Raw genomic sequence first — 21,946 nt, 5'->3', positions numbered from 1 at the left:
GGTTCAGCAAAAGGACAAGGGATGATGGAATCTAGAGTGTTAGAGTATGTATGGGGCCAGAACAAATTATGTTATTCTCTAGGTAGGCCTTCCTAAAGGCAAGGAGTTGGGGAATCACACCTACTATGGGGATTCTTTGAGGCCTTTTCTAAAGAATCTAACAGGCAAACTCATAGGTAGTGAGAAAATTTCCTAAAGTCCATGGCTTCCACCCCAAAGTCTCATTAGAAGAGTCAACTTGTCTTTTTTGCTGAAGTCTAACAAGAGGCATGAGTGTAAGTTTCTCTCCCTTACATTTATTTTAAATCCATAAGGCTCTGAAGTTAGATCTTCACAGATTAAGACTTTTGGGAGTTGTTAAACATAAATGAAATTTTAAAGAAGATAGGATCAAAAAGGTAGTTCCAGAGTTAGCTTCAGTGAGAATTTTTTTAAGCCTCCAGTATTTCCAAAGAATCAACTTGGATGCAGTGCCATCCTATAGAAATCTCACTTACACAGAGCCCAGTACCAGGACCATGTGGCCGGCACCTAAACTCCCAAGGAGACTTAAGTCAGTCATCACAATTTATGTAAATATTATATAAGTAAGAAAGAAGCAATCACTTGGGAACTGGCTTAGAAATTACTCTAAAAAAATTCCACTCTCTGAGCATACCAAAGCAATTCTCAAATCACTGCATAGAGGCCTTTGGGTATAACATTTATTTTAACATGTTCTAAATAATTCATCTATGGATTTGTTAGACTTTCACCCTGTGAAAAAATTTTTTAAGAATTTTATTTTAACCAAAATTAAAATCATATGTCAATTGATCCTCAATACGACATACATAAGGATTCTGTAAGACCTCCCCCAATGTTTTTGTCCAGCAGAACACCACTTCACCTGCCAGGTAACAATAACCTATCCCAGGCAATATACACATTCATAGGAATCAATACTAAATTTATTGGAAGCTCACCAAATAATTTTGTAGCAATCAGTAAGAAAATCCTCCTGAGTAAAATACCTGCTTTTAGAAAGTAAGATTTCAGCCCACCTGGTGTGGCTTAGTGGTTGAGTGTGGACTTCTGAACCAGGAGGTCATGGTTCAACTTCCAGTCAGGGCCCATGCCCAGGTTGTAGGCTCAGGCATGCAGGAGACAGCTAATCAATGAATCTTTCTCATCATTGACATTTCTATCTCTCGCTCTCCCTCTCCATTCCTCTCTGAAGTCAATAAAACATATTTTATATAAATTCTTACTATTTGCAACAGCATGGATGGATCTGGACAGCATTATGCTAAGCGAAATAAGCCAGTTGGAAAATATCACATGATCTCACTCATTGGTGGAATATAATGAACAACAAACTGAGAAACAAAAATAGAACCAGAGTCATAGAATCATCTAACAAACTGTCCAACCTATTAGGGAAGGTGGGGGGGTGAGGGGGGTAAGAGATCAATCAAAGGACTTGTATGCATGCATATGAGCATAACCAATGAACAAAGTAGGGGGGTGAGAGCATGTGCTGGGGGGTGGGGGTGGCCAGGGAGAGGTCAATGGGGGAAAAAGGAGACTTAATGTAATACTTTAAACAATAAAGAATTAAATATATATTTTTTAAAAAGAAAGTGAGATTTAATCTAATGTAAATATATCTTATTGAACTTGAAAGTTGATTCAGAATAAAAGCAAATTTGCAGTAAAAAAAAAAAACTGTATAGACAAAATCTACCTACACTAGATTAATGGTTACTGATAAAATTATTTTCCTTCACATAGAAAAAAAAGTTTTAGATTCCATAAAGACAAATCCCCTTCAACTATCCAATGAAACTACTCATTGAAGGTCACCAACGACCACCCAATGCCAGCCAGATCTCTCCTGACTCACTGTCCAATTGGTCTTGCTGTTTCCTCTTCCTTCTTGAAGTTCTCTCATCCATTGTCAGCATGCTTTCTTTTTCCTCTCTGGGTTCTCTTCTTAACCTCTTTGTGTCTCTCCTTCCCCAAGTGTCCACAGTTGGCCAGCTTCATTCTGACTCTATCCTGTACTCTTTTGACATCAGTAACTTTCTCTATACTGTGACTCCTAAAGAGATCTCTCCATGGCTCACATCTCTGGAACCACAACCACACATGTAAATGCCAAACATATGGAGATCTCCAACCAAATGCATGGATGGATCTGGACAGCATTATGCTAAGCGAAATAAGCCAGTCAGAAAAAGATAAATATCACATTATCTCACTCATTTGTGGAATATAATGAACAGGCCCTCACACTCAACATGTCCAAAAAAGAACTACCCTTTCCCCCCATTAATATCTGTTCCTTCTTTTCTATCTCAAAAAAAGAATTTTGTTATTCACTCAGCTGAATTAGCCAGAAATCTAAAAGTCCTTTGAACTCTTCCTTCTACCATACCTAACACCTTCATCCATTCACCAATAACAATGTAAAAATTGTTTTAGGAACTTTCCATGCAATATCTTTTTGAGTATTCCAAATAATTCTGAAATGTAGGGATTATTACCTTCATTTTCTAGATGATGGTTTAGATAATAAATGTAAATTCTTAATAAGTATTGCAAAAAAAAATGAACCTAGGTTTGTCTGACTTTAAAATACATTGTCCTTTCACAAACCATGTTGTCTATGCTGAATGGTGGTAAACTATGGCCAATCTGCCAAAACTAGCTAGCCCCTGTTTAAAGTTTTATTGGAATACACCATGCTCATTCATTTATGTCTATGGCTGCTTTAGCACAATCACAGCAGAGGTGAGTAGTTGTAATGGAGACCTTAGGGCCCACAAAACCTAAGAGAGTTCATATCTGACCTTTAGGAGAAAAATAAAATATTGCCAATTCTAAAACTACACCTTTTTCCATATTCCTACCATTTTAGTTTATGTTTTCTTGGATTACTGCCTTCTAACTGATTTAATGGCCCAGAGCCTTTATCTCCTCTGATACATTTTTCGCACTGTGGAATAAAATTCTTATTTATCCCATAACCTTTAGGATAAAAGACAAACTCTTTATCTAGCCATGAAGGCCTTTAACATCCTGCTTTCTTCCTTCCTCCCCATCCACCTCTGCATTCCCCTCAAGCCAAAGTGAAATACACAGTGTCCCACAAAAAGGCCAAACCATTTCATTTTTGTTCCTTTACATGTATCTCTTTACCTGGAAAGTACCTAAGTTCTGCATCATTTACCTCTTTTGTTTGTCGTCTGAGGTTAAGTCACTTCTTCTTACAATCTTCCTATATTCCTCAGGTTGAGCTAGGTGAACTTCCACTCATTCATTTATTCATTCATTCATTCTATATATGTTTAATGAACATAACTTATCAATTAGGCACAATGCTTTGTGCTAAATATACAATGAACAGGAGCCCGGCCAGTATAGCTCAGCTTGAGCGTCGAGCCAGGAACCAAGAGGCCACCAGTTCGATTCCTGGTCAGGGCACATGCCTGGGTTGCAAGCTCGATTCCTAGTGTGGGGTGTGCAGGAAGCAGCCAATCAATGATCCTTTCTCATCATTAATGTTTCTATCTCTCTCTCCCTCTCCCTTCCTCTCTGAAATCAATAAGAATATATTTAATAAAATAAAACAACCACACATTAAGATAAAAATTCTATTTTAAAAAAAGGGCAAACACCAGCCTTACAGTTTAGCCCAGCTTCTCTATTCGCCTGTTCATAGTCTTAGCTCTTAGTTTACTATATCAAGAGAGATGGGATGGGGATGGAGAGAATGGGAGAAAAAGAGATGATTCCGTGATTTCCTTGTCGGATACTCACCATACCACTAACTTATTGAGGGCCAGGAACTATCTAGTTTGTTTCCCTAATACCAATACCTAGCAGAACACTTGGGACAATGCTGAATGAATTAAATAGTTTTGAGTGATACAGAGACACAGGTAGTTCCAGAGACCAAGCAAAGAGGTCAAGCTACTTAATAGGCCACTGAGAAAATTTCTTGTTGTTTTTTTGGGAAAACTCAACCTTAACAGAATCTGAGATGCCTTTGTAAAAAATTGACCAGGCATAAAAAGAAACATGAGTACAAACGAATATTTCTGAAAAAGATACAAGTACTGCTTTGAATAAGAAACAGGAGCTAAAATGCACATCACTTGGTCTAATTTTAACTATTGGACTATATACCTGAAACTACTAAACCATGAAAAAGGTATATATAGCCCTGAACTTTGGGCTCCACAAAATGTTTTCCTCACAGGATACTCAGCTCCTTAAAAAACAAGGAGAAAAAAAAGGGAAAATCTTTTTTACAAGCAGGGATAAAGTAGGCACAACGAATTGACCCAGTTTCCAAAATAAACATTAAGTTTAAAGCACTCTCCATCTGGCTAAAACTAAAACCAGCAATGAAAATCAGCATGTTCACACTCCATTTCCTACCTACACCACAATAGCAAGGGCAAGGAAAAGTTAACATGTAACTTAATATTGTATCTGAATCACCTGAAGTCTCATATTAAAATCTGCAGAGGAATTATTTTAGAATTGGAAAAGGGTAACAACTCACTTTTAAACCCACCTGGATATCCATCTGGGACAAACAGCTTTCACAGTCCCCACTGGCATGGTGTACCCACTTCTCCCCAGCCCCATTTTTCTGCCCTGTAGGCAAATGCTTCCTAATTTCTATATGAAAAAACACTTATCTTTTCAAAACCTTATTTTTTCTCTATTATATCCCCTGACAGTCTCCCTTCTTAACTCTTGACTGAACATATTCCATACAAGACACCTTATTCTTCATAAAACAAGGTATGCAATCCATGTGAAAAGCCCTAAAACCTTTAAATGACACATACTTCTTTTCTACAATAACCTCATCTCCAACACCACCAGCCCAACTCTAAGGACAGTGGCACAAGTTCACTAACAGAATCTTAGATATGTAGACTGTTAACACTGAAAGGGGCCTTAAAAGTCATTTATTTCAACTCCTATATTTCACAATTGAAAAAAATAAAACCTCGAGAGATTCAAAGACTCTCCAAGGTCACACAGGCCTTTGTCCTCCACTTATTTTATACTAGTGGCCCGGTGCATGAATTCATGCACATTGAAAGGAAATTAATTAGAAGAAAGATTCATGCAGTAATTATGTTACTGCAAAAAAATTACATGTCAAAATAGTATATATAATATACCAGTAGTATTATAAAATTAAAATACCAAATATTATAATATAGCTATTCAACCTTTTTCTATAATAGAAGTGTCAGAGATGAAAAAAAAAATAGTAAAATGTATATAAAAATAATATAGAAATTGATTAATAAATAAACAATAACAACATGATATAAAAACAATAAAGACATGATATAAAAACAACATTGATAAAAACAATCATTGATAAATTGATTAAACTTATTCTAATATCTCCCTGTACACCACATTAAGAGGAAAAACACTTTCAGAGTGCTTGACTAATTTCCCTTGTGATGAAGTATTTACAACTTTAACTTTAATGTCACACGTTCTTCTAATGTGAGAGAAAGCAACATATAACTAATCATGTTTGAAAACGGGTTCAGGTAGGACTATTCCTCCTCTTTCTAGAGTTTGTCCTTGTGATTTATTAATAGTCATCACAAATGCTGGCATCATGGGAAACTGTCTTCAAATTAATTGAAATGGGAGGCCAGTGTCAGATGGGAACAAATCAATTCCTGGAATCAGAACAACCTCTCCTTCCGCAGATCCTGTTAATACTTCAGCTTCAATTATGTTAGGTCACAATCTTTTGATAATAAATCTAGTACCATTACAAAGACCCCATTTACTATTAAGATTTTTCAGTAGCATGATGATCCAATTTTAATTTATGACATGGCATTGCCGAAGGAGTAATACTATTTAGAAATTCAATGGGAAAATTTTCCTTTTCAGCATCAACCATTGAATCGATGGAATCATCACTCAAACAGGTGTGAAAATTTCCATCGAGTATATCCAAAATTTCTTCAATTTATGAATGTGCTCATTTTTAGGACAAAGAATAGCACATTCAGATATATTTTTAATATTATCTATAGATATACTATTTCCAAAGGTAGCTTCAATAATAGATCTGTTACAAATCATTTCATGAGGGATTTCAGTAATATCCATTCCTAAATTAAAACTGCTATCAAGAGGTTTTGATCAATTGCCAGTGCATGTCATATGTACCGGCCGGTCCGTCACATGCGACTGGCGCCAGAGAAAGCTTTATATGTATTGCACATGTGCCAGTCAACATTTATTTTTAATTGCCAGTGCACATCATGTATACCAGCCTGTCAGTCGGTCAGATGGACATACGGTCAGTCACCTAGCCCAGTGGTCGGCAAACTCATGAGTCAACAGAGCCAAATATCAACAGTACAACGATTGAAATTTCTTTTGAGAGCCAAATTTTTTACACTTAAACTTCTTCTAACACCACTTCTTCAAAATAGACTCGCCCAGGCCGTGGTATTTTGTGGAAGAGCCACACTCAAGGGGCCAAAGAGCCACATATGGCTCGCAAGCCACAGTTTGCTGACCACTGACCTAGCCTTTTATATATATAGATTCTCCCACTCTCTGGGTCTCACCAGATTCTCTTTATTTACTCCCATAGAGAGGGGTAAGGGAAATGCCCATCATCTCAGCTTGGCTTTCATCTGAACTCCACAGAGGATGCTAAATGAGTTCACCAACTGGAGAATATGATGCGTGGCATGAGTCTCCTCCACATGATGCTGAGTGACCAGCGTGTAACTAAGTGCTCCCCAGCAGCACTTAACCACCTACATGGAAATTCAAATTTCCCTTCATACATACATATCCCACTGGCAGATGGCCCTGCTATACTTCTAAATGTACTAAACATTTGCTTCTGCATTATACACTGTACCAGTCATTTAGAGAAAGTTCTCACACTGCCTAAGCTATCATCAATTACATCCAATTTTAAAACTGCAGATTAGCAATATTATGACTGGGTGTACTGTGTACCAATTTAACCTCAGCAATTTTTGTATTTATAGCTTCTGGTTTTGCTTCGCTTTACTTTTAAAGACTTAGCTTGAATGGCATCCTAGCAGGACAGGTTCTGATTATCAAGTACCATGTTAGTCAGGCTGTCTAAAGTTAACAACTAAGCAGGCAACAAATGTTAAAGAGTAAACATGCTTTTAAGTAAAACACAGAGTGGGACAGAAGTAGGTTTACAGTTGTGAATACATGAAACAGAGTTTGTTCTTGTATTATTATTTCTTACTTATTGTAGTACTTTCCATACAAACAACGTGTAAACCTACTTTTCCCCTACCCTATAAATAACCAAAGTCTATCCTAGTCTTTTGAAATATGCTGTTTACATGTTTATTACTTTATTTAATAGTGTGTAAAATAAAGCAAATAAATTATATATAGAAGGGGGAAATACATGTATATTTAGAGAGAAAAATTTATGGTTGAACACAAATTATTATGGCCAAAAGTTATTCATAACTTCCATTTTTATTTTATGTTTCTTTTTATTAAACTGTAATAAAAGATGCAAAAATATAGTTTTTTATAATGGTTGAATTAAACTAAAATACAATTATGTGATTATTTAGTTATGAAGAAGAAACTAAGTAAGCATTATTTTCTTGATAAATCTTTAGAAGAGGATTCATCAAATACATTAAGACAAAAGGATAATCATATCAAAAAGTTCCACACTCCCATTCCTTTCTTTCATAGACACCAAACACATCATCAGAACAGTAAGGTGCTTTCTGAACAGAAGTAAAGTCAGTCAGTGTGTTAATCTTTAGAAAAAAAGAAAATTATTAGGGACTCAATAATGAGATTATATAAATGAAATTGATTTAAAAACATTTCAGAAAGGCATCATTAAGTATTTACTGAGCAAATTAGCAAAGAGATTACCCACATCTTGATCTAAAAAAAAATGCTATTTTCCACAAGTGCTGCAGAACAAACTGCAAAAATATCCTCTTTCAGAAAAGCCCTTTGGTAGTGAATTTCGTGACCATCAGCAGAGTAGTCAGGTTCATTCATGAATGAGCAGATACAGAGAAATGGGGGAGGTGACTATCCAGGAATGGCAATCAGAGCGTGCAGTACAGCCAAGGCACAAAGCATGCTAAAACCGAAAAAAGATAAATTTGAGGTAGAAAATCCATGGTGGTAAACATATTTTGAGAAGATCCAAACCACCTTCCAGTTCTGGAATCTGAGCAGGAGGATTCTCCACCTTGGGCAAATGTGGGAACAAAGGATTTAGCCTAAACAAGTCCTCAATAGCAGGGAAAGGAAATGTGCTGCGATCTTGCTGACACAGAAGGGATCAAAAGGAAACACCAGGAGACCAGAATGGAAGGGAGGCCACGGTCATAAATTTTACTTGAAGATTTGTCAGAAAGGACCTAGGAACTGAAAGTGCTGTTGTTGAAATTTCTAAATATTGCTGGAAGGCACGAAACTTTCAGGTGACTTTCTTCAGAAAAAGAGGCTATCATTTATAAGTAGTGATTATTTTCCTCAACAGAATAAAAGTGATTTTTAGCTCCAACAATCTTCTGGTAAAACATTTTTCTCAATTATAAAGATACAAGTGATGCTTCTCAAACAGCCAGCATGAATTGACTAGAATCCTAGCACAACCAAAAGCATCAGCCTTTCTGTTTTCTTTCTCCTTCTTCACTTTCCCTCCTTCCCAATCTCTCTTTCCCTCTCTCTCTCTCTCTCTCTCTCTCTCCCACACATGCACACACACACACACACACACACACACACGCACACGCACACGCACACGCACACGCACACACAACACACTACTACCATAAAATCCCTGGCTATGTCTATGGCTGATAACACATACTGATTCTGGGTGGTTCTGGGAACACTGGTGGTTTGTTTTGTCTGTTTTCCTTGGTGTTATTGTAGGGAAAAAATTAAACTAAGATTGCAAACAGCTACAACTGCCAATTTGGTTGATGTTTCGTGCGTGTGTATCTAATAAATTTTGGAATTGTGGGAAGTTACTATAACACTTCATGGGTCTTGACAGTTTTCTATTATCTTCTTAGGTTGTTGCAAAGGAAACATGCCATAAAATTACTAACGACCCAGGTCAAAGGAGGAAATTAAAAGGCATCTCCTAGGAACACTCTGGCTTATAGAGATTGAAATTTATTCAGAGACATAAAAAGAAAACCTAAATCAACAGGCAAAAGATGTCAGAAATTGGTTTCTAAACAGAAAACAACTCAGATGTTGAAAGGATATAGGGAAAATTCAGGAAAAGGCGCAACTTTAAGACCAGGTCTTCATCATAAAATCAAGATAGGAACTGAAGGAAAAGAGAATAAGAAAATGTACATATAGCAATATAATTGGCCACACATGAAGTTGAGAAGGAATGGGACCAATTCTGAATCAAATGAAATTTTGAAAACTCGACTGAATCTATGTGAAAATTTCCAATGTAGGTAGATTCTAGAGGTAAATAGTAAAAAGCAGTGAAGGAATTGTTGGTGCTTCTACTGAACAGCTCCTACTGACTAGGCCTACCGAGAGACTTAGGGTGGGTCAAAATCCAGCTAAAGGGACCACTGCACTCCCAGAGGCAGACAATACAGATGAGCTCACCAAGGCATCGGGAATCGGGGCATCCACAAAGGAATCGGGGCCAAAATTTAAAAACTGCATTTTTCTGGCATGTATCTTCTCAGAGACCTAACTGGAGTGGACTTAAGGACAGGAGAACCTCACTATGACCATCAGGGACATCTTCAATTTCATTCATTTATACAACAAGTATAGACTGAGCATGATATTAAAAACTGTTTTTAAGTTGGGGCTAAACAACTACTGTCATGGAGCTTACGTACTGATGGAAAAGGAAAACAGAATCAATGTGGTTTCAGGACTTGGTCCATACAATGAAGAAGGAAAAGGTAAAAGGTCAGAGAACAAAGGTGGTTGGCATTGGGGTGGTTTTTCTAGTAGGGCAGCATTGGGAGGAATTTCTGAAGAGGAAATCTGAGTATAGATCTGCATGAATGCAGGACATAATACAGGGCAGGGGTGTTATAAGCAGTGGGGAAAACAAATACAAAGACCCTGAGACAGGACCCCGCTTGCTATGTAGAGACATCAAGATGGCTCGCATGGAGGGAGTGGAATAAACAAGGGTGGGAATGGGAGAAAGTGAAGTGGGTGAGGCAGGCAAGGGGTCAGACCATTAAGGCTTTGATAGCAGGAATAGAAAATCTGAATTTTACTTCATGTGCATGAAAAAACACAGGAGGGATTTGAGCAGAGGAATGGAGTGATCTCACTTACTTAAAGGGGCCACTGTGGGTAGAGATGTGGGACAACAGTAGAAACAGAAGGAACACACAGGAGATTACTGCAAACGTACAGGCCAGTGGTGGTGGTGACTTGGTCTTGGGCAGCAGGTTTAGAAATAGAAAGATTCAAATGTATTCTCAAGGTAAAGCCAGCAGAGCTTGTTATGATTAGATGAAACACATGATAAAAACAGATATCTAGGATAATTTCCAGGTTCGGGGCCTGAGAAACAAAATGATAATGGCACCCTTCAAGTCTCCATAGATTTTATTTTCCTATTATTCTTTTGTGAAAAATGTAACTATGCTAGTATATCCACTCTGCGAAACAGTTTGCCAATTTCTTAAAAGAAACACTAAATATACACTTACCATATGTCCCAGCAATCACATTCCTGGGTATTTATCCCAGAGAACTGAGAACTTACGTCTAAACAGATATGTATACATATAATACCTTAATAAAAATATATATAAAGGAAATAAAATAAAATAAAATAAAATAAAATAAAATAAGAAAGAAAGCTGTACATGAATGTTCATAGCAGCTTTATTTATAATAGCCCCAAACTGTAAACAATCAAAATGCCCCTAAGTAGATGAACAGTTAAATAGCACTATATCCAAACCAAGAAATACTACTCAGAAATATCAAGGAACAAACTATTGATATACTCAACAACTTAGATGGATCTCCAGGAGATTATGCTAAGTGGGAAAGGGCAATTTCAAAGGGTCACATTTTGTATGATTCCATGTATATAACATTCCCAAAATTTAAAAAAAAAAAAAGTATAGAGATGAAATACAGATCAATAGTTACCAAGGGTTAGGGATGCTTAGGGGAAGGGATGGGTGTGACTATAGATCAGTTACATGAGGGACATATTTGTGGTTATGGAACTATTCTGTATCTTGATTTCCGTGGTAGTGGCAGGAATTTACCCACGTGATAGATCACCACAGAACTATACACACACGTTGCACCAATGTCAGTATGAGTCTTGTACTAGAGATTGATAAGGTGTAACTACTGGAGGAAACCAGGTAGAGAACACAAAAGCCCTCTCTGTACTGTCTTTGTAACTTCCAATGAATATATAATTACTTGAAATAAATGTTTTAAAAATCAAATTATGGGAGAACAGAAGATGGCTGCCAACGGGAAGGCAGACTGCAAGATGGTGTGTGAGTAAGAAAACAAAGGGAGAGTGTGTGGTCACACGGGGAGTGTTTGTTGGTGAGTTGAGGGACAGCTATACTCAAGGAGACTGTGGGGACTGCTGGACAGGGCTACCCTGACCAGGCAGCCCCCACTGCTGCTGGGTTCCCTCCCAGAGTGACCAGCTCAGACGCGGAGACCACGCCATCTTGAAGGGGAAAGTGGATGTTATTGGAAGCCTGAAAATCTACAACTACGGCACCCACCGAATAGCTGCGAACCTGAGAACACCGGTCCCCAATTGACGCAAGCACACGGACTCAGAGGAGCTCTACACTCCACCACGGAAAGGTCAGATTTCGCCTGGGATAAGGTGAAGTCTCTGGTCCAGGCAGGAGAGAGAAATGCGCACGCAGGAGCTGGAGGACTGGGGGAAGTCTGAGCCTAGAAAAATCCGTGGCTGTTGGGGCTGGCGTGATCCATGAATGTGGAAGGAGGTCCACAGAGCTGCTAACAGAAGGGAACTCTAAAAAGCAACCCATTTTGATCTGGCGCAAAAGGACAGCCTAAAAATTTTAAAAGTGTGCCGGCTGCTTAGACACAAGGGGAAAAAAAAGACTGCACAGACTTGCACGCAGACCCGGAGTTCGCACACTTACACTGGCTCCCTTTTTTTTTTTTTTTTCCTTTTTTCTTTTTCCTCTTTAAATCCTTGCTTCTGATTACTAAGCCCAATACATAGGATCACCCAATTGGGGACACCTTAAGAGACTGCAGCGGAAAGTTGTTTTTCTGGAACCTGGGGATCAGAGCAGGGAATAACCATCAGAGAACCATCTCTGGGGCAACCCACTCCCACAAACCGGTATTGAGTGCCACAGGGAAAGCAGGATCTAAGCACTGGCTAGAGAAAACCTATAGACCCTCAGGTCAATCCAGAAACACTGCCATTCAGTGGTTGAATCACAAATTGACTCTTGTGAAAACACAAATAAAGGAATACAAGAAATTAAGACGCACTGCCTGCTTAAAAATCAGGACTGGCTTACAACACTGAGGAGCAGTGGAACTCAGGGAACGTCAATATTGTCCTGACTAGGAAACAGCCAAGCCAAACAGAACAGTAGAGGAAATAAATAATCTTCACTACTGCACATTTTTATTTTTATTTTTTTAATCTTTTACTTAAGAAACTAATTTTTTTTCTTTTTTCCTCACTTGATTTTACCTTTTTAATTATTACATTTTTATTTTCAATCAATATTATTACTACTACTATTTTACCTTTTTTTTTTTAAAAAAAAGTGTCATTTTATTTTCTCTTTATTTTACTTTGGGATTAGTGTTCTACATTCTATTTTCAACTTTCCTTTAGCATCATTTTACTCTATCTCAACTTTACCTTTATGCCATCACTCTCTTCCTAACTTTTCCCCTTTTGTTGTCCTGTTTCTCTTACCCTATTCCTGCTTTAGATTTTCCCTATTCCTTTTTTTACCCCTTGTTAAAATTTCACCCTAGTTATATAGCTAATTTCCAATCCCCTGCTCCAAGTCCATACACACCTCTCTCTTCTCTTTCTTCACTATCCAAAAACTTTTTTCTCTCTGTCCATTTGTTGTTGTTTCCTTGATTGTTGATTATATCAATTTTTTATGCTTGTTTGTGAGATTGTTTTGTTTATTCTTTTTTCTTTGTTTGTTTTGTTTTTTGCTTCTGTTTTTACTCGCCTTGCTTGGTATTAGTTGTTGTTTATAGTTTGCATTCATCTCCAGGTACTTGTTGCTGGCATTTGTTGGAATTAGTGGCTGTTCTATTGGGGTTTTCTCCCTATATATAGTTTGTTCCCCTCTTCTTTCTTATTCTCTTTCTTTTCTCTCTTACTTTTTTTTTCCTTTTCCCAATTTCATTTTTGCATGCCTTTTTTTTTTCCTTCTTTCTCTCCTATCCTCTAATTCGCCTTTCTCTGGTGGTCACCTTTATTTAGGGTTATTAATATCGTGAATACATTTCTGTTCAGTGCCTCGTGCATTGTACCTGGTTGTGTTGTATTTTGTGCCTTTAAGTCAACGCAGGAGAGAGAGAACTACATAACCAGACACCCAGAGAAGAGAGACCATGGGGAGACAAAGAAACAGCCTGCATATAAAAGAAAAGCAGGCATCATCAGAAAAGGAAGTAAACAAAATGGAGGCAAGCAAACTGTCAGAGAAAGAATTCAGAGAAAGGGTCATAAGGTGGCTGAAAAGAATGGAAGACAAATTTGACAATATGTGTAAGAACCAAGAGTAAATGAAGAAGAACCAAGAAGAAATTAAAAATGGCATTGCTGCTGTAAAGAACTCAATAGAAAGCATCAAGAGTAGACTAGAAGAAGCATAGGACTGCATCAGTGAGCTAGAAGACAAGGTAGAAAAAAATACCCAAGTAGAGCAGCTTCTAGAAGAAAAAAAAATTAAAAAGCAGGAGGAGAGCCTAAGGCAGTGGTCGGCAAACTCACTAGTCAACAGAGCCAAATATCAACAGTACAACAATTGAAATTTCTTTTGAGAGTCAAATTTTTTAAACTTAAACTTCTTCTAACACCACTTCTTCAAAATAGACTCACCCAGGCCGTGGTATTTTGTGGAAGAGCCACACTCAAGGGGCCAAAGAGCCGCATGTGGCTCACAAGCTGCAGTTTGCCAACCATGGGCCTAAGGGAACTTTGAGACAACACGAAACAAAACAACATCCGCATAATAGGGGTTCCAGAAGGAGAGGAAACTGATCAAGGAATAGAAAACCTGTTTGAAGAAATAATGACAGAAAACTTCCCTGATATAGGGAAGAAAAAACCCACACAAATCCAAGAAGCTCACAGAGTCCCAAGCAAAATGAACCCCAAAAGACCGACGCCAAGGCACATGATAATTAAATTGGCAAACACCAACAACAAAGTAAGAATCTTAAAAGTGGCCAAAGAGAGACAGAAAGTTACCTACAAAGGAACCCCCAGCAGACTACCAACTGATTTCTCAACAGAAACTCATCAGGCCAGAAGGGAATGGAATGAAATATACAAAATCATGCAAAAGAAGGGTCTGAATCCAAGAATACTGTACCCAGCAAGGCTATCAATCAAAATTGAAGGTGAAATCAGGAGCTTCAGAGACAAAAAAGGACTAAGGGAGTTTATTACCACCAAGCCAGCAGTTCAAGAAATGCTAAAGGGTCTGCTGTAAAAATAAAAGAAATAGGAAGCAAAGAAGGAACACAGGGGTAAGGAATAAAAATGGCGACAAGTAAGTACCTATCAATAATAACTTAAATGTAAATGGATTAAATGCCCCAATCAAAAGACATAGGGTAACAGATTGGATAAGAAAACAAGACCCATATATCTGCTGTCTACAAGAAACTCACCTCAGAAAAAAAGACACACAGAGGGTGAAGGGATGGAAAAAGGTCTTCCAAGCGAATGGAAATGAAAAAAAGCTGGGGTAGCAATACTTATATTTGACAAATTAGATCTCAAAGTGAAGGACATAAAAAGAGATAAGGAAGGCCACTTCATAATACTAAAGGGAGCAATCCAACAAGAAGAAATAACTCTGGTAAACATATACGCACCCAATACAGGAGCACCCAAATACATAAAAAATCTCCTGGAGGATATCAAGGGAGAGACTGACAGCAATACAACCATATTAGGAGACTTTAATACCCCACTATCACCATTGGACAAATCCTCTAAACAAAAAATCAGCAAAGAAAGATCAATCCTAAATGACTCACTATACCAGATGGAATTAATTGACATCTTCAGAACATTTCACCCCAAAGCCACAGAATATACATTCTTCTCAAGTGCACATGGGTCATTTTCAAAGACAGACCATATATTGGGTCACAGGAAAAGTCTCTTCAAATTCAAGAAGATAGAAATCATATCAAGCATCTTCTCAGATCACAGTGGCATAAAACTGGAAATTAACTACAATAAAAACAACCCAAAGAAATCAAACACATGGAGACTAAACAGCATGCTATTAAACAATGACTTGGTTACCAGAGAGATCAAAGAAGAAATAAAAATCAAATTATGCTCATGTGTAAGGCAAAATTAATTAAATATTAAAAGTAGTATAGCAATAAATTCTACATTTGACAAAATGTTGTCTTCTGAATTTATAAAGCACCTTTTTGCCAATACATCTTACCATTTTGGTATGTAGGCAACAGTTTAATTAATCATCAGGATTTCTTTGTATGTAAGAACATTTTTTTTTCTCCTAAAAGCCTCTGGAGCAAACAACACTTGGAATTCTCACTCTCCCTCTGTTACCTTTAACCAGCAAATAGAACCCATGAGTTCATGTTTCTATACCTGTACAAAGGAGGTAGAGGGACAGAAAATAAACAGCTACTAGCCTAGATGCTCCAATAGCTCTCAGATGTTTGGAACTCTGAAAACTACTTTGCTTAAACCCAAGATATTGAGCCTTCACGGGCCAGCTGACACTCTTGGATTCTAACATCTTTCCCATCAGAGTCAAAATGTAAAACTCTGCAATGTGAAACCTGAAAAAGGGTGCCTTAGACCAAAAACCAATGACCAGGATCCAAAGGCTTAACTGCTTCTAATAACACTAATCAAAACTCCAGTACAATGATCTTAAGAATACTTTCGGTATCAGAAATAGATTTGGACAAATCACCTAAGTCAAGTTGAAGGTGTGAATAGTGGTGACTACTCCCTAAGATCTTCTTTTACAACAGCTTCTTGGGTATGTATTTCCTTAGTGATCTGGTCTTCTGTCATCATCTGGTCTCTCTGCATATAGAATACACGGTCTTTGGCTCCTTCAGAGAACATTTCACTCACAAGAACACTCTCAATGCATTTAGTACTCAGGTATGCATGCTAAATCCTAGCTACTCTTGTCATTGCTGAATAGGTTTATATTTACTAATCCTTACATTCTCTTAAATAGGCATATATCCAACTAGAGTGTTTGTAATGGAAATTAGGTTTATAAACCTTACTTTCTAGTCTTAATTGTAAAACCTGCATAAACCTATATCCGGAAATCAACTTTAACTCAGTAATTCTATTACTAGGTAAAATGTTTTTCTAAACTGTGTACCCCACAACAGCTCCTGTCTGCTTTTCTGGAATTTAATGCATCGCCAACCAAACCTGTGGGATGCACCAGATGCTGCCTGTCTAGATGCTGGTCTCCGTTGGAATGAGCTCTGCTACTGTGAACAGAATAAAATCACAGTTTCCATGTCAATGTTTGTATCACTCTATCCATACTGTTTTAAATGTGTTAATATATTCTAAAAAGTAAGATATATTATTTTGCATTTTTTTATTTTCTAAAGATGAATAAAAAGTAAACGAATGCAAATAATATGGATTAAACACATTTCTGAGAACAAAGCAGTTTCATTTTAATCCTGACAGAACTTAGAGCCTGGAAAACTGTCAACAACAATTGTTTGTAAAGAAAAATGTTTTAAAGAAAGCAAGATACTTACAGCCAACCATCATCATGGCCACTGAAAACATCTTCTCCACATCTGTGGTAGGAGCTATGTTTCCAAATCCTATGGTTGTAAGGCTTGTCATGGTAAAGTAGAGAGAGGACACGTACAGTGAATCCTTGCTGGGTCCTCCTTCCCATATCCCTGCACTGCTATTGTATCGATATGGAGTCCCAATGCTCAAGGCCAGCTGGTAGAGCCAACTGTCTATTTGGATGGTGTTCGTGACTTCATCGATGACCTCGTAGTCCCCAATGCTGTACCATATGCAGGCCAGCCAGTGGGCAACCAGTCCAAACACACATACCAGGAGCACAAGGACTGCTGCTCCGTACTCCAGGTAATGGTCCAATTTTCTAGCAACCCGGCCCAGTCGCAAGAGACGCACCACTTTTAAAGAACTGAAGAGACTGCTGATTCCCTGAAAAGAAATGACACACACTTTCAGAAAATGAAACAGTACAATGGCTCACCTTCATGACCTTGATCATCAATCACTTATATACTAAGAACATAATCATAATATAGCTCTGACTTTATGTCAACAAAAAAGCTGAAATTATAAAGACAGTTTTCAAATGTTGATTCCTTCCTACTCAAAAATAAGGTATTTGTCAATTATTAAACAAATCATTTCATTAGCTAAGAAAGACCCAACTTATTTTCATAAGTACAGTTTAAATAGCACAGAAAAAATAAAACAAAGGAGAATAATGTTCAAATGCAATATACACAGAGTATAGAAATAGGGTGATGAGTTCAGACATTTTATTTCTTCTCTTATAAAACTTTTCCTCTAGAACAGTGGTCGGCAAACTGCAGCTCACGAGCCACATGCAACTCTTTGGCCCCTTGAGTGTGGCTCTTCCACAAAATACCACGGCCTGGGCGAGTCTATTTTGAAGAAGTGGCATTAGAAGAAGTTTAAGTTTAAAAAATTTGGCTCTCAAAAGAAATTTCAATCGTTGTACTGTTGATATTTGGCTGTGTGGACTAATGAGTTTGCCGACCACTGCTCTAGAAGATTTCTTTTTATTTCTCACTTTATAATAGCTATGAACAGCAAAATGGCTGAAAAAAAGAATCCTGCACACAGGAAATACTTGTGTGCATATGGGGAGAACAGGCAAATGTCATTGTTGGTTCCACTACTTCCCACCACAGTCATAATAAGCACTAAATTTGTAAACTTCTGAGAAAGTGAAGAGTTAACCTTGAATAGGTACATAACCTACCAAATCTTATCATCCTCTAGCAATAGTCATAGAAAAGATTATCAAAAGGGAACAGCAGCAAAATCATATTTTGTTGAGAAGCTTAAAATTCCAAATATAACATTATCTGAATGGAAATATAGCATAGGCTTTCTTCATTCAATAGGTCCCATAGTTGGGGGTTTTGGTGTGTTTGGGGGTTTTTTTGGAAGCATATAATAAACCACCTGGGAAGATAGGATAAATGCATTCCTGATAAGAGAATGGAAGATAGAGCAGTGACCCAGGAAGCCTCTCATCTGACCACCTCCAAGTCCCATGACATCATTAGTGCTAATTCTGTCTCCCAGAAGGGATGCAAGGAATCTACGAAAACTTACTCTGAGCTTATTTCTGACCAACACAAAGGAATTGATTAGGGTAGTAGAACCAATGTTACATTAATAAGACTCTAAATTATGGCATCGTAACGTTCTTGACAGTTAAGGTAAAAAGGTTAAAAATGCATTTGGTTATACTATACTCTATATAACTGAAATTTTTCAAAATAAAGACTTGAAAGAAAGAGAAAGAAAACGAAGAGAAGTGAAAATAGAAGCCCTTATGGAGGTGAAAGAGCAGCAGAAGTATCCTGGCAGTTTTTTTGTTTCAACTCGGATGTCCTTAAGCTTGGCTCTATTTCAACTTCCACTCTCTGATGCTGTGGCAAAAATAAAGCCTTAAGATAAGTTCTCACTTGAACACTTGGGGAGAGAAAAAAGATATTAAACTTTAGGCAGATCAAAAAAGTAGCATTAATAAAACTCAGAAGATGAACTGGCATAATTCAATGACATGAGATGTTGATAGGTAGAAGATTCAAAAGAATCTGGAAGCCCTAAAAATTGAAATTATGTAACCATAAACAAGAAAGGCAAAAATAAGTATTTGTTGATACCTTCTATAAGCCAAGAGTCCGGGTTGGGCCCTGGGGACATTAAGATAAACATGCTTTGCTTCTGCTCTAATAAAACCCATAGCCAAAATGCATGGAAAACTCAGGGTTAAATGGAAAAATAAAAACAGTGTTGCTGTTGTTCTCTAGTTAACTAAAATTCTTAAAAGAAAACATGGTACCTCTGTTTAAATACTGCAAAGAAAAGTCATTTCTACCTAAGTTCTTTTCTCTAAAAAGAAAGAATTTTTATCCCTATTCAAACTAAAAAACAGTCACAACTCTCAACAGGAATGTGAAATATGAGGGCCTACTAAAACTAGGCCTCAAAGATCGAAGGAAACTCTCTCCTGATCTCTGATGTAGGCAGCTTTTTCCAAAAGGAGGCAGTCCACCTAGAGGGGCACCTGCTCTGGACTCCACTTAATAGAAAAGCACATTTTCTATAGCCATGTCCAACACCACTTAATATTACAAAATATTTTGTAAACTCTCTGACATAGTGCTTATGCCACCACTTTCTCCTGGGTCTTAACCAAATCCCCAATTGTCATTTCTTTCAAAATCATTTTCTAGGGTTACCCTTCTCCATGCTACTATTATGTTAGGATCTCCTTATGATTTACCCTCAGCCCTTTCTTGGTTGATTTAATGCATATCAATGTTTCAACTGACTTCTATAGATGGAAGATTCACAGGTTCACTTCTAGCACAAAATTATATTCCTGATTATAATTATAACACTGTAATGTGTTCCTGATACAGAAGCCAATTGCCTACAGTTGCATTCCATTTATATGTCCCATGGGTGCTCAAAGGTGATAGGTCTCAAAGGGAAGCCTTCTCCTCTCCCGAATCAATTCTCCATTTCCTACTCTTCTTAATGACATCATTATCTACTCAGTCCCTCAGACCTGGGGCTGAGCCTCAGCTCCTCTGTTCCCTGCCACATACAGGTGATTATCAAGTCCAGAGGATCTTACCATCAAAGTGCCCAAGTGCTCAATACATATCTATCTTTTTAAAAATGTTTTTATTTATTTTAGAGAGAGAGGAAGGGAGAGGGGTAGATAGATAGAAGAATCTCTGAGAGAGACAGCGATCAGCTGCTCCTGCATGCCCCCTACTGGGGATCGAGCCTGCAGCCCTGGCATATGCCCTGACCAAGGACCTCTTGGTTCATGGGTCGATACTCAACCACTGAGCAACACTGGCCAGGCCATATCTACCTTTTAAATCTCTCAAAAACTTCCTTTCTCTCCCATTTCTAAGGCCATGCCTTAGTCAGAACTTCATGTTTTTTCTTACTTGTGTGACAAGGAATAGCCTCTCCATTGGTCATCGTACCTCTAGTCTCACTTCCTTTAATTCACAGATCACACTATACAGGTGAGCAGCCTGGTGTTCTTTAAAATCACATCAATCTAATCATGTCCTTCCCTAATCTAAAATCTTTAATGCTACAGGATTAAGGATTCACTTTCTACTATGACATGGAAAGCCATTCAGGACCTGGTACCTGTTTGCCTAATCAGCATCTCCCCCACCAACTCCTCCGTGTGCTGTCTATGCTCTATCACCCTCACCAACGTGTAGCTCCTAAAGTGTCCATTCTGGTTCATTTTACATTACAAGTCGTACCCCCTTCTGAAAAAGTTTGTCCCTCCCACCCTCCCACACTCTTGGTGGCTAGGGTCTTACGTACAGCTTATGACAAACATTCTCTCCTCCATGTGCCTTCCTCTGACTTCTTCCCAACCACCTTACCACCACCATATGCATCATCATACCCTCACCCTCTCTCTAACTATGGGAGTTAGGTGTCCTTCCTCTGTATTACCATTCACCTTTGCACATCTTTATTATAACAATTGTCACAATAACACTTTATTACAAGTCTCTGTTTGCATGCCTAGCTTTCCAGGAAATTCTAAACCCCTTGAAGAATGTATCTAGTGTCCATTACAAATCATAACGTATGATAATATGTTAAGCCATATGTTATACATGAAGGGGAAAAAATGCAACACAAGCAAATGTGGATGAGGTGAATTTAGGGGTTTTAGTCGGTAATAAACTAAATGTAATTTAACAATAAAATATGGACAACAAAGCAGACAATGTAGCTTTGAGTTGCATATATAAAGGTATGGCGTCAAGTATGAACAAGAAATTCTCTTTAATTTCTCTACTGACCAGACCACAGCTATAGGAGATACATAAAACATAGTTAGAAAGGGACTGTCAGGAAAAGCAAACTAAAAAGTATACACTATTAGGCTATGTGGAAGAAAATGGGGGCGGGGAAGGAAGGAGCCTGGGGCAGAATTACAGTTGGACCTATAGGGATAGAAGGATGCAATAAAGATTGCAACAATCCTGTACCATATACTCCCTTCCACACAGTAAACCAAACGGAAAATAAGATCATTCACTGCTACTTGGAAGACAGACATGGTGATAATAATACTGAATGCTTTCACATGCCAGGTACTGTTCTAAGAGCTTTATGTGTATTTTTAAAATGTAATCTTCAAAACAACCCTACGTGAAAGGTATCATTAAAACATAGCCCAGATAGGGTAAGTAATTTGACTAAGTTCATGCAGCTAGTAAGAGGAGCCAAGATTCAACTACAGGCAGTCTTGCTTCAGACTCCTTGCTCCTCACACGTCACTGTCTGACCACACTCACTGTAACTAGAGCATAATGTATAATTTAACAAAGC

The 21,946-nt window shown here is 37.8% G+C and overlaps 1 protein-coding gene across 1 annotated transcript in view; it reads right to left on the bottom strand.

Annotated features, from left to right (window-relative positions):
• KCNH5 (potassium voltage-gated channel subfamily H member 5) overlaps positions 1 to 21,946 on the bottom strand; it is a 266,047-nt gene that overhangs the window by 185,338 nt on the left and 58,763 nt on the right. Inside the window, exon 7 of the mRNA XM_080646145.1 lies at positions 17,065 to 17,491. Coding sequence (XP_080502271.1) covers positions 17,065 to 17,491 — 427 coding nt within the window. The remainder of the gene's footprint in view (positions 1 to 17,064; positions 17,492 to 21,946) is intronic.

This window comes from Plecotus auritus (genome assembly GCF_963455305.1).
Source record: "Plecotus auritus genome assembly, chromosome: 1".
NCBI classification, from domain to species: Eukaryota; Metazoa; Chordata; class Mammalia; order Chiroptera; family Vespertilionidae; genus Plecotus; species Plecotus auritus.
The sequence above is the reverse complement of the archived record's forward strand: the minus strand, read 5'-3'. Positions and strand labels throughout refer to the sequence as shown.